Raw genomic sequence first — 13,344 nt, forward strand, 5'->3', positions numbered from 1 at the left:
GACCATGAGCCAGGGACTATGAGTTGGAGCCTAATGGGCTCTTCCATGGGTGGAAGTGAAGACAGTGGCTGCCCCTCCCCCAGAACCCATCAGTGGTCACTGGCTCAGCAAGAAGGTATCATGGTTTTGGGTTTGGGTTTTTTGGTTTTCTGAGACAGGGTTTCTCTATGTAATAGTCCCAGTTGTCCTGGAACTCGCTCTGTAGACCAGGCTGGCCTCAAACTCAGAGACCCACCTGCCTCTGCCTCCCAAGTGCTGGGATTAAAAGAGTGCATCACCAGTAGTATCATGGTTTTTAAAAGGCAAACATTTTATCAGCTACCGGACTCAGGCATTTAATTGTAATTCCTCAAAATTTACAATTACCACACAATCCAACAAACCCACTTATAGATATATACTAAGAAAATCTTAAAAGCTAGAGACGTGCCTCAGTGGTATAGATGTATTGAGTAGCAGCAGATGAATGGATAAATATTACTATATATAGTATAACAGTAATGGATTTATATACTAGATATAAATCTAGAAGCAAAGCCACTTTTTTTTTGGGGGGGGAGGGGTTGAGACAGGTTTTGGTGCCTGTCCTGGATCTTACTCTGTAGACCAGGCTGGCCTCGAACTCACAGAGATCCGCCTGCCTCTGCCTCCAGAGTGCTGGGATTAAAGGCGTGCGCCACCACTACCCAGCTAGATATAAATCTAGACATTCAGCAATATGCTGATTCAGATTCACTCTTAGAACAGAATTCAGATATGTTATGATATGTTCTATTTAAAAGCAGTATACTTGGGGTTGGGGATTTAGCTCAGTGGCAGAGAGCTTGCCTAGCAAGCACAAGGCCCGGGGTTCGATCCTGAGATAAAAAAAAAAAAAAAAAAAAAGCAGTATACTAAGTGAAATAAAACCAGCTATAAAAGTACAAATATATAATATCCTTTATATCAGTGCCTAAAGCAGTCAAACTGATTAAGGAAAAACAAACCAGAATGATGGTGGCCAAGGACGAGAGCAGCAGTGATGGCCGCACAATATACATGTACTTAGTGCCACTGAATGCCAGCTTCAAGTGCTTAAGGGACACACACACCAAAAATGTGAAAGGAAAAATAGACATTTTTGGTGGTACTCAGGGCAAAAGGACCTCATAAATGCAGGGCAAGAGCTCTGCCACTGAGCCACATCCCCGGTCCTATAGACTTGTGAAAACCTGCATCATTTGAAGGTGTGAAACAGAAAATGTCTGCTTTCACAGTAGAATGCTTAAAACTTCAAGAGGCGCTGGGTGGTGGTGGCGCACACCTGTAATCCCAGCACTCGGGAGGCAGAGGCAGGTGGATCTCCGTGAGTTCCAGGCCAGCCTGGTCTACCAAGTGAGTTCTAGGAAAGGCGCAGAGAAACCCTGTCTCAAAAGGAAAAAAAAATAAAAAAAAAAACTTCAAGAGGCAAACCAGTATCAAGCCAAAAGAACAATCTCTCTAATAAATCAAAAGATTGTATTCTCAGGATAGGCAGTGAGGGAACCAATGTGGAAGGAATCCCTTAAACAAAAAATGATGCAGGGTCAGCAAGGCGGCTCAGGGGTAAAGGATCTAGCACCAGGCCTAAGTGCCTGAGCTCAGTCCCTGGAACCACACAGTGGAAAGAGAAGGCTGACTCCAACAAGTCATCTTCTGACCTTCACAAGGGAGGGCATGCCACCCCCTCACCACCAACAAATAATGTAATAAAAAAACTAATGGCAGGGCGGTGGTGGCGCACACCTTTAATCCCAGCACTCGGGAAGCAGAGCCAGGCGGATCTCTGTGAGTTCGAGGCCAGCCTGGGCTACCAAGTGAGTTCCAGGACAGGCTCCAAAGCTACACAGAGAAACCCTGTCTTGAAAAAACAAAAAAAACAAAAAAAAAAAAATTGACTTCATAAAAAGTAAGTGTGTTAACCATAAAAACTTAATCTAAAACAAAAACAAAAAACCTGGCATGATGGTGAAGAACACCTTTAATCCCAGCACTTGGGAGGCAGAGGCAGACAAATCTCTTGAATTTGAGTACAGCCTAATCTACATAGTGAATTCTAGACCACCAGGGACTATACAGTGAGAGATCCTGTCTCAGTAATAATAATCATAACAATAATATTTACATATAATTGAACATACTGCGTATTGTGTTGTTGTCATTATTATATTACCATGAAGACAGTATAATTCAAAGTAGATTTTATGAGGCTGGGAGACAGCTCATTCAGTAAAATACCTCCCACACAAACATGAGAACCTGAGTTTAGATCCTCAGCATCGAGTAAGAAGCCAGGCTGGAGGCAGCCCCTGCAAGCCCAGGGCTGGAGAGGCAGTGGTGGCGACCTACCACAAGGGTCAGTAAGAGACTCCATCTCAGAACTAAAGGGGACCGTGACAGAGGAAGCCACTTGATGTCACCCTCTAACCTCCCCGCCACAGTGAGGCACGCACACAAGTAACTAACTTAGTTATAAGTTTAGGTTTATGAGAGGTAAATACTGACTGTTATATTTAAAAAAATGATAATTGGATGAACAGTGGCCCTCCCTTTGTGAAAATTTGTCAAGAGTGAAGACAGCTGGGACAGTTCTTACAGAATGACAGGGTTTGACAGCACAGTCTCTTCTCCCACACTGGTTGATGTCATTCCAGAAAGGACAGGGCTTCTTCAGGTTTACCTGTAAAAGGACAGAAAGTAACAAAACTATAAAGCCCTGAGAGAGTATAACCAACTGCTGGGATCACGAGCCGAGGTTGTGGCGATGGCTTATCCGAGGTTACACTGTCTCTCCCATGACTTGTCAAGTGTCACTGACTGTGAATGTGTAGCTGGTGTAAAGTGGTAAGCCTGGTTAGAGAGACACAGACTACCAAACAGACCCTATGCGGATGGCAGCTGAACTGGGAGTCAGGGCTCAATCCCGCACCACTCAGCTCCCATTTAAGCCGGATACAGGCAGGAACTGTGGACCAGGCTTCTGAGGCCTTTCAGCAGTGGTCTCATGGTCAGACACTGTGTTTAGTGAGTCCAAAAATGCCTCCTCTCAAAAAAAAAAAATCATCTTCATTGGAGCCCATCTGATAGCTGACAAAACAACACTTTGAGAACAATACAGCAATTTCTATTTTAACTTCAATTTAACCAGTTCGTTTCGTTTCTAACTCTAGAAATTATTGAAGTTAAAAATATCAGGAGGGAGGGACCGGAGAGATGGCTCAGAGGTTAAGAGCACTGGCTGCTCTTCCAGAGGTCCCGAGTTCAATTCCCAGCAACTACATGGTGGCTCACAACCATCTGTATGTAATGAGATCTGGTGCCCTCTTCTGGCATGCAAGCAGAACACTGTATACATTATAAGTAAATAAATCTATAAAATAAAAATTGAGAATACCTTGTAATATCTAAAGTAGTCACTTTCGAGAAGTTTTTGTAGTCTTGGGAAAAGTCTGTAGTTATTAAATTTATCGATAGTCTCAACATCACAGGTACAGTCATCCAGGTAACCACTAACCTGTTACAAAGAAAATGAAATATTAGACTTAAATGTCCCAGATACCACACGATTCCTTTCCTCCTGTAGTTATTATTTAAAAAAAAAAAAAAAAAAAGCCTGCTACTCAGCACCTTATCTTCCCACCCTGTCGGTTCTCTAAGCTAGAGAGTGACAATAACACCGTGATACTGTTGAGGCTGTGTCTCTAAAGCAACACAGGCACTTCTATAGCATTGGCGGAGCTCAGATGCACACAGAACCGGAGCCCTAGCAGCCACCTCGTGGCCCGACGCTCCAGGACCCAACTGACCTGACCAAAGAGTGGCACTGAGATGAAGAGGGAGCGGTGTGTCCCCTGTGGCTGGACCAGAATGAGGAAACCCAAATCCTATTTCCTATTCCATCACAGGGGGACTGGTGAGCACACGCATGCAGGCAGAACCAGACATTACCGACTCTAGAGACCGCCTCCCACTCCCACTCGGCTATCACTGAGTTCTCCTGGGACTTGCTTTGTCTCTCATTTTCAGAGGCTAGGGAGCTTGGTGAATGTATAAAGAGAAGTAATATCAACTAGTAAAAAACTAACTCATTGTAAGACACTAACAACCCCAACTATTGGGCCACAGCAGATTTCCTACGTTTGGAATGATGCTCAGAACTTACTTGTCCTAGCAACACTGGGGTAATAAACTAACCACAAATGCTTAGCACTGATCTCTTGACCCTGCCTCCTAGATCAAACTACTAAGTTTCTACATCAGGATATAAAGAGAAGTTACAATCAGCCAATGTTATTGGCTGTGAAACTGAGCATTTATTTGGAGCTAAGCAAACACCTAATAAAGGTAATGTAACATTAAGTAGCAAGTACATGTTCCAAAAAAAAAATAGAAAAAGAAAATGCATCATCCTGCAGAAGAGAAGCCTGCAGTACTTTGGGGTGGTATGTTTGCACTGTGAACTACATTGAAAATAAGGAAGTGCACTGGCTCCTATGGGAAAGTTTTCTTTAGGGATGTGGTCCCTGGTAGGCTGACCATGCTCCGGGGACAGCCCCACACACATACATACAGTAGCACAAAGTGACCTCAGTGACTAGTTTAAAAAAGAACATCCATGTTAGAGTGGTAGGGATGCACACCTTTCATCCCAGCACTTCAGAGGCAGAAGAAGGCAGATCTCTGTGAGTTCAAGACCAGCCTGGTCTACAGAGTGAGTTCCAGGATAGCCAGGGCTTCACAGAGAAACCCTGTCTTGAAAAACAAAACAAAACAACAAAGAATGTGTACTTCATTTTCAGAGACTCAAGTTTGGCTCCCAATACCCCTATCAAGCGGCTCATACCACCTGCAACTCAGCTCCAGTGGCTCCAATGCCTTTTCGGGACCTCCCTATGCCTGGCACTCACGTGCACACACCCCACACAGACATACACATCATTAAAAATATATTTTAAGAGCCAGGCGTGGTGGCACATGCCTTTAATCCCAGAACTCGGGAGGCAGATCCCTGTGTGTTCAAGGCCAGCCTGGCCTACAAAGCAAACGCCAGGACAGCCAGGGCTGTTATACAAAGAAAACTTGTCTCTGTGTAACCAAATATACATATTTGGTTTTTCATAGACATATATTTTATATCATTGTATGTAATATATATATATAATATTAAAAATAAGAGAAAGCAAGTCATAAAACCTTACTAAAATACCGAATTGATACTTTACCCTTGGACTATGTGAAATCCTATACTTTCTTAATTTAAGAACACTGAAACTCAGTAACAAAAACTTTTCACCTGAAACCAAGAAAACAGTAACAGCAATGTCCTAAAACTAACACCGTTTACTGATTTTTCTAGTCTTACCTCTTTTCCAGAAATCTGATCCACAAACCTGTCAAGTCTATTTTCACTCCTTTGGAAGGTGTACAGATAGAAACCACCTACTACTTCCCACCCTTGATTCCAATTGTTAAAGAGAATGACATGAAACAGCAAAGATCAACCGGAGACCAGCAGACCAGGGGCAGTGAGTTACGAAAGACAAACAGAAAAGCCTGAGCTTGAAGCCGAACGCCCCAGGAGCCCATTGCCTAGGTGAAAATAAACTTGCAGGCCACGGCCAGTCACTTTGGGGATGCTCTCATGTTGTCTTCTACCACCGTGGGTCAACCGTCTCTCCTGGGCGCTTCCAGAACATTCCACATAGTACTGCGGTATGAGAATACCTCACTTTCCTGACTACATCTATCTTATCAACTAGAGTGTAAAATCCTTGAGGTAAAATGATGTCTGCTCACCTTTGTGATCCCAGCCTGTAGCACTATGCTTCTGACAATGGCACAGCAGACCTCAGTGATCACTCATGGAGTGGGCTGGTGAATGAACGAGGGCTTCCCGCTCTTTCTCCTGAGACACAAACCATCGTCTACACACCTGCTTGGTGTCCCAGGCTCAAGAGCACATCTGGCAGTAGCACACTCCCAAGGCAAGAACACAGGCAATGAGGCAACCTCTGTGCCCCACATTCTGTCTACCCACACGTCATTCTAGAGTGCAACGGAGGAAGGAACACAAGATCCCCCAGAGCAGAGATGGCTCACAGCCAGGAGACCACAGAGGGAGGGCAGGAGGCTCATGCGCTGGGGACTTTTAAACCTTCAGCCCTTACCCTTCATGTGAACAGGCTGTATTCTTCCCCAGAACCACAGGGAGCAGGGTGACTAGGGGCACAAACTAAAAATGACAGGGTTTCAACAGAGGCGAAGAGCTCAGGCTCAGTGAAGACAGAGATACTTGGAGATCCGCCAGCCAAGAGGCAAGGTAGAACTCGATCCTTGGAAGAAGTCTAGTGGGTGTGATGCCAGCCTAGTTCTAGAAACTAGAGAACAATAGGCACATTACCAAACCAGTCACGAGAAGGGCTGTGGCAGAAATGGACCAGTAGTACCCACAGACTCTTAGAAAGGAAATCCTAGGACAGACAAGAGGCAGGTGCTAGCTGTAACAAGCTCGGCCCGATGCTATGCTTCAGAACATGCTCCTGCTGCTCAGGTAACCACTATACTATCCCCCACTGCAAAGCACAACCCTGCGTGTCATGGGAATCTAAACTTAAAAAAAAAAAAAAGAAAAAAAAATCCTGTCTCCCTCCCAAAGCGGTGACCCCCTACTGAAATTTGAAGTGCATCCCCCTAGACTTCAGGAAATAAGCAGTGCTGGGTAGGAGGCCAACTAATAATTGAAGGTAAAAAGGCCCACACTGAAGGACAGTTGTGAGATATTTGATTACACTGTGTAAAGATGTCACTCCGACTGGTTTAATAAGAAGCTGAATGGCAGGATTTCCAGGCACAGAGGACACTGGAAGCAGGGAGGAGACAAAGGAGACTTGGAGGAAGCAGGAAAGCGGGAAGTGCAGTATGTAGATGAGGTAAATGAGCCTCAGGGCAGCACACAGATTAACAGAAATGGGTTAAACTAGAAGAGCTAGCTAAAAACAAGCCTAAGCTATTGGCTGATCTTTCATAGTTAATAATAAGTCTCTGTGTCATGATTTGGGAGGCAGGACAGAGAAACACTTGCTACAGGTAGGTAGACAGAAGGACCTATGTACCCTAGCACACAGCCACACCCAGTTTCCAGACCTCTGAGAATTCTCTGTAAGAATTGCAAAGCCTCTCAGGTGCCCAGGGCAAGCTCCCAAAGAGTGGACCCTCCACAGCCACCAAGCTCTGCAACTGGGCCTATTTCAAATCCATCTCTGTCACTGTGCTGTCCATTAAATAATAATTTCCATCTCACAGATTTGGCATCAGGATAATAAAGAAAATAAATGCCTAAAAAATAAATGTTAAATTTCACTATTAACACAGCTCTGCTTAAATGTGCTACTTCTCTCCAAAGCAGCCCACATTTCCTTAATGAAGAGGAAAATATAGGCCTAGTTTGCAGTCAGAGTTTCTAACACTGGACTATTCCAGTAGTCCCACTGGAATAAGGGATCAAATCACAGAAAACTAGCATGGAGCATGGGGTGGAGGGCTCAGGTACTTTCTCCACTGACTACAGCTGATTTAGTCAAATGCAACAGGCAAGAAAAGATATGTTTAATCACGAATATATATAAACAATAACCTGCTGAGTCCATCTTTGTGAATGGCATGTAATTGGTTTCAAGGCTGGCCACTCTGTGCTGGACAACAGTAAGGGCTTATTATTGCAGGAAGAGGTACTTTTTAATTCACAATGAAAGACACAACAACAACAACAAAAACCCTGCTAGTTGTGTTATGTACAATACTAAGAAAGTCTAGCCTAATCATAGATCAGCATTTTGTTCAGATTCAAAGTACTGTAGGATTGTATTTCTCTTATTTGTTTTTTATGAAAATCTTTTTTCCAAGTGTCAACTAAGAAAAAGAAAGAAGACAGAGAAAGAAAAAAAAACTAAAATTATCAGTATTCTCAGACCTTATTCAGTATACACAAGACTTAAGAACACCACAAAAAAGAAAAAAGCTAGAATTATTAAATAAAGTCCAGGATACAAAAATTGAATCAGTTGTGTTTCTAGGGGGGCGGGGGTGTCAAGAAAACAATCCCATTACAATAGCATCAAACAAATAAGATTCTTAGGAAGACATGCAGCCAAGGTGGTTCCTGGTGAGCAAGTATTGAAACAGGAAGGTTGCTTACACACCACTACTGGACGTAAACCGCCAGGCATGATGGAAACCAAATGTGGATGCTCCTCAAGAAACCACAAACAGCTATCAGTGACCTAGCAATATGACTTCTTGGTATACATGCAAAAGAAATAAAACCACTGGCTCAAAGAGACATCTGCACACCCGTGCTCCTTGCATCACACAATATCCAAGACACAAAAGCTGCTAAGTATCTGACAAGAATAAATAATGTAGCCATGCAGTGTTGATGGACACCTTTAATCTCAGCACTCAGGAGGCAGAGGCAGGTGCATCTCTGTGAGTTTGAGGCCAGCCTGGTCTATAGTTCCAGGGCAGCCAGGGCTGTTACACAGTATAGATAATCACACACACACACACACACACACCACAATGACTACTATTCTGTCCTTTGTGGCAACCTGGATGAATCTTGAAGATACTGTGCCAAGCAAAATAAGCTAGCTATAAAATGATACTTCATGGTCTCCCTCACTTGTGAGATCTAAGAAAGTCAAAGCCAAGGGCAACAAGGGTAGAAGAGGAAGACATGGGAAAATACAAAGTAAGCAAGTTCTGGGGTCTGAATGAACACCATAGTGACCAGTTAATAATAGTGTATATCTGCTAAGAGAGTAGATCTAAAGAATTCTCACCATACATGCAGCTAACTGTGTGATGATGAATATAATAATTAGCTTGATAATACTCTCCCAGTGTATGTGTATCAAGACATCTCCTAGAATATGTCTCTCATTAAATAAGTGTGCACATTCAAAATGCACTTTATTTGGGCAAAGAACTAGGAGTACTTAATTTTATTGTGTTTTGTGACAAGGAAGAAAGAAAGAAAGAAAGAAAGAAAGAAAGAAAGAAAGAAAGAAAGAGGGGGGGGAAGGAGGGAGGGAGGGAGAGAGGAAGGAAGATGTGAGGGAATGGAACGATGGCTCAACCATTAAGAGCACTGCTGCTCTGTCATGAGAACCAGAGTTCGGAGCCCAGGACCCACTGGTTTGTGAGACTCCAGCTCCAAGGAATCCAATGTCCTCCTCTGGTATTCAAGGGCACCTGCACAGCATACACTCACACACACATACACATACATACACAAAGAGATAGAGATTTTTAAAAGAACACAAACTTTTAAAATAAATCTTACTGCATATTTTAAAATATACAGCATGTTATGCTATATATAGTAAAGTAGTTAGGATAACAGGACGAATTGACATATCCACCACTTCACGTAATTACCCACCTCCCCCATGACAAGAATAGTTGTAACATACTCATTTAACAAAACCCCTGAATACACTACTAACCATACTTTAAATCTCTAAATGCCAGCCGGGCGGTGGTGGTGGTGCACGCCTTTAATCCTAGCAATTGGGATGAAGAGCCAGGCGGATCTCTGTGAGTTCCAGGCCAGCCTGGGCTACCAAATGAGTTCCAGGAAAAGGCGCAAAGCTACACGGAGAAACCCTTTCTCAAAAAAACAAACAAACAAATAAATAAATAAATAAATAAATAAATAAATAAATAAATAAAATCTCTAAATGCCCAACCAAGATAAACAGGTAACAGAAAATGCCACATACACACAATGAGGTATTACTGGGCTTTAAAAGGAGATCCTGCCATTTAACCTGGGCAGCCCTGGAGGATATGCTAAGTGAATTAATGCAAAGGAAGAAAGACAGACTTGCATGGTCTCATATGTGGAATATGTCAGGAGAAAGACTGACGGGGAGAAGAACTGGGATGGTGTAAACCAAAAGATAAGACATACTAAAAAAAACGACACCAGAGGCCAGGCAGTGCTGGCGCACGCCTTTAATCCCAGCACTCAGGCGGCAGAGCCAGGCAGGTGGATCTCTGTAAGTTTGAGGCCAGCCTGGTCTACAGGGCAAGATCCAAGACTGATAACAAAACTATATGGAGAAACCCTGTCTTGAAAAACAAACAAAAATTAGTATTACTAATTACTATTTTAATGGGATAATAAAAAAGAAAGTGGTTGTATGTAAGAAAGATTTACAAGTCCCAAACAATCATTTTGAGTAACGAACAATAAACAATAAAACACTACTTTGAAAAGAGTTTACAAGGGTTGGAGAAATGCCTCAGAAGTTGCTCTTGCAGAATCACTGTGTTCAGTTCCCAGCACTCACATGGATTACAACTATCTAACTCCAGTTCCAGGGGATCCCTGGCACTCACATGGTGTACATGTATAATGCAGGAAAAACAATCAAATACATAAAATAAAATAAAGCTAAATTTTTTTAAAGAATTTACAACAGGGGATTTAGCTCAGTGGTAGAGCGCTTGCCTAGCAACTACAAGGCCCTCAGCTCTGGCCAAAAAAAAAAAAACAAGAATTTACAACATGCTGAGTGGTGATAGCCTTCAATCCCAGCACTGGTGGCACAGCTAGGCGAATCTCTGTGAGTTTGAGGTCAGCTTGGTCTACAGAGAGATTTCCAGGACAACACAATGAAACCCTATCTGTGAAAGGAAAAAAAAATTACAATATACAGTGAAAACCATTTTAACAGGACTTGAAACCAACAGATATATGTAGTAAATGGCCAAGCCCAAAGAAACATTAGAGCCATCAACCCATCAAAAAGCCCAATCTCAACAAACAATGCAAACAGCTAGCTAGACTAAATGATATTTTATATCATATACTGCAGTAGTTTGAATGATTGGCCCCCATAAGCTCATACGGAGTGGTACTATTAGGAGGTGTGGCTTTGTTGGAGTAGGTGTGGCCTTGATGGAGGAAGTATGTCACTGTGGAGGTGGGTTTTGAGGTCTCATTTATAAGCTCACTTCCTGTTGCCTGTGGATCAAGATGTAGGATTCTTAGCTCCTTCTCCAGCACGATGTCTATCTGCCCGCCACCATGTCCCACCACAATGATAATGGACTAAACCTCTGAAACTGTAAGCCACCCAATTAAATATTTTCCTTTTCAAGAGTTGCCATGCCGAGCGGTGGTGGCCCATGCCTTTAATCCCAGCACTTGGGAGGCACAGGCAGGTGGATTTCTGTGAGTTCGAGGCCAGCCTAGTCTACAGAGCCAGATCCAGGATAGGCATCAATGCTACACAGAGAAACCCTGTGTCAAACAAAACAAAACAAAAAAGAGTGCAGCCTCTCTGGACTCAAGACTCTAGGGATTGACCCCTTTCCCTTCACCCAGGGCATTTTATTTTTCTCAATATTTACAGTTTAGCCAGTTAATTTCCATATGCTCAAAACAACCTGAAAGGAGCTGCCAACAATACAACGCCAAGTGCAAATTCCTCGATTTCTCAGGTACCACGGTTTGCTGGGTTTCCTGAACCAGGTTTTGCATAGGCCTTGCACAGGAGACTCTGAGACAACATTCACATAGGACAAACAAAAGCAAACACCAGGCTTGAAAAACATTTTTTTAACTCCATTTCAATCCCTCAACACTTGCTGGTGAGTGTCCTGTTGAATGCTTATCGAAGGTAATCTTGTTGCTTGCAGAACTCTGTACATTTTACTGCAATGACTCTCCAAAGCTACCCACTGCTCTGACTCACCAGAGAGCCTGCGAACTGAACCACAGCTACAGACCTGATACTCTCACAACAGAGACAGGCAGGGAGGCAATGTGGCAACCCTAGGCAGAAGTGGTAAGAGAGATTGACAGCAGGAAGGAAGGGGAAAAAAAAAAAACCTAAGACCATTTTGATTATCTTTTTCAAGACAGGGTTTCTCTGTGTAGCTTTGCGCCTTTCCTGGATCTCGCTCTGTAGCCCAGGCTGGCCTCGAACTCACAGAGATCCACCTGGCTCTGCCTCCCGAGTGCTGGGATTAAAAGCATGCACCACCGCCACCCAGCTCCATTTTGACTAGTTAACTAGGCTCTATTTTGGAGGTAGCCCACCCAGGCTGCTCCAAGTTGCCCCAGGCTGGGTGCAGATATTACCTACAAGCTCCACTGAACCATGCTATTTACTATTATTAGGTTGACTCTGAAGAGGAAAACCAGAAACTTTTCCTTTAAAGAAAGTGACTTTATGGGTTGGGGATTTAGCTCAATGGTAGCCCTGGGTTCGATCCTCAACTCAAAAAAAAAAAAAAAAAAAAGTGACTTTAAACATTTTTTTTTAATTAGGGAGTATTTAAATCTGAGATTACTGGGGGCTGAAGAGATAGTTCGGTGGTTAAGAACAAATACTGCTCTTCCACAGGACCTGAGTGCTATCCCAGAACCCACACGGTGGCTCACACTCTAGTTCCATGGAATCCAACATTCTCTTCCGGCCTACTCTGGCACGGCATACATGTGGTGCACATACAGGCAGGCAAACACATACACATCAAATAAAAATAAATAAATCTTATAAATAAATAAGAGCCAGGCATCCTGGCCCTCACCTTTAATCCCAGCACTTTGGAGGCAAAGGTAGCCAGATCTCTTGTGAGTTTGAAACCAGCCTGGTCTACATGATTTCCAGGACAGCCATACCATTATCCAGAACATACTTGAAAGTGTAACACCTAGTATCTTTTCTCGGCACTGATAGTTCAAAGTTGTTTGTTCCTGTCTTAAGTATTTAGAGACTGAAACTTTGTATACCTGGCATTTGTGATCTGTGATCAAAGGAACACCCCCCCCCCAACAACTCTGCTCCCAAATTACTCAAAACAATAAAATCCAAAATTTAAAGTGGTGAAAGAGATAACTCTTCCTCCAAACAGCAAACGTTGATACTAGCATTATAGTATCATACTCTGCCTGCATACAGGTTATTTCTAGTCTTAAGTAGTAAGACCCACGAATGACTTGGCTATTTATCTCTCCATTTTTTATAAATGTAATTTCAGAGATCAAAGGCCACCCCCCCAAAAAAGCTTTAAAAATAGTAACGAGAGCCAGTGAGATGGGTCAGTGGGTTAAAAGCCATTTGCTACCAAGCCTGAGGACCCCAGGTAGAGCCCACATGGTGGATGGAAAGATTCCTACAAGATGTCTTCTGACTACAAGCACTCCTTATGCTATGCGCACACCCACGCGTACAATGCACATACACATAAAATAAGTAAGCCAACATTTTAAACTGTAAAGATCAGTAACGGAAAAGAGGAAGAGGAAAG

At 43.1% G+C, this 13,344-nt stretch overlaps 1 protein-coding gene across 1 annotated transcript in view; it reads right to left on the reverse strand.

Annotated features, from left to right (window-relative positions):
* The window catches only part of Ero1a (endoplasmic reticulum oxidoreductase 1 alpha), a 38,033-nt gene that overhangs the window by 23,632 nt on the left and 1,057 nt on the right, over positions 1–13,344 (reverse strand). The window contains exons 2-3 of the mRNA XM_036199387.1: positions 3,413–3,532; positions 2,615–2,698 (exon numbers count right to left, since the gene is read on the reverse strand). Coding sequence (XP_036055280.1) covers positions 2,615–2,698; positions 3,413–3,532 — 204 coding nt within the window. The remainder of the gene's footprint in view (positions 1–2,614; positions 2,699–3,412; positions 3,533–13,344) is intronic.

Source organism: Onychomys torridus, chromosome 9, assembly GCF_903995425.1.
Source record: "Onychomys torridus chromosome 9, mOncTor1.1, whole genome shotgun sequence".
NCBI classification, from domain to species: domain Eukaryota; kingdom Metazoa; phylum Chordata; class Mammalia; order Rodentia; family Cricetidae; genus Onychomys; species Onychomys torridus.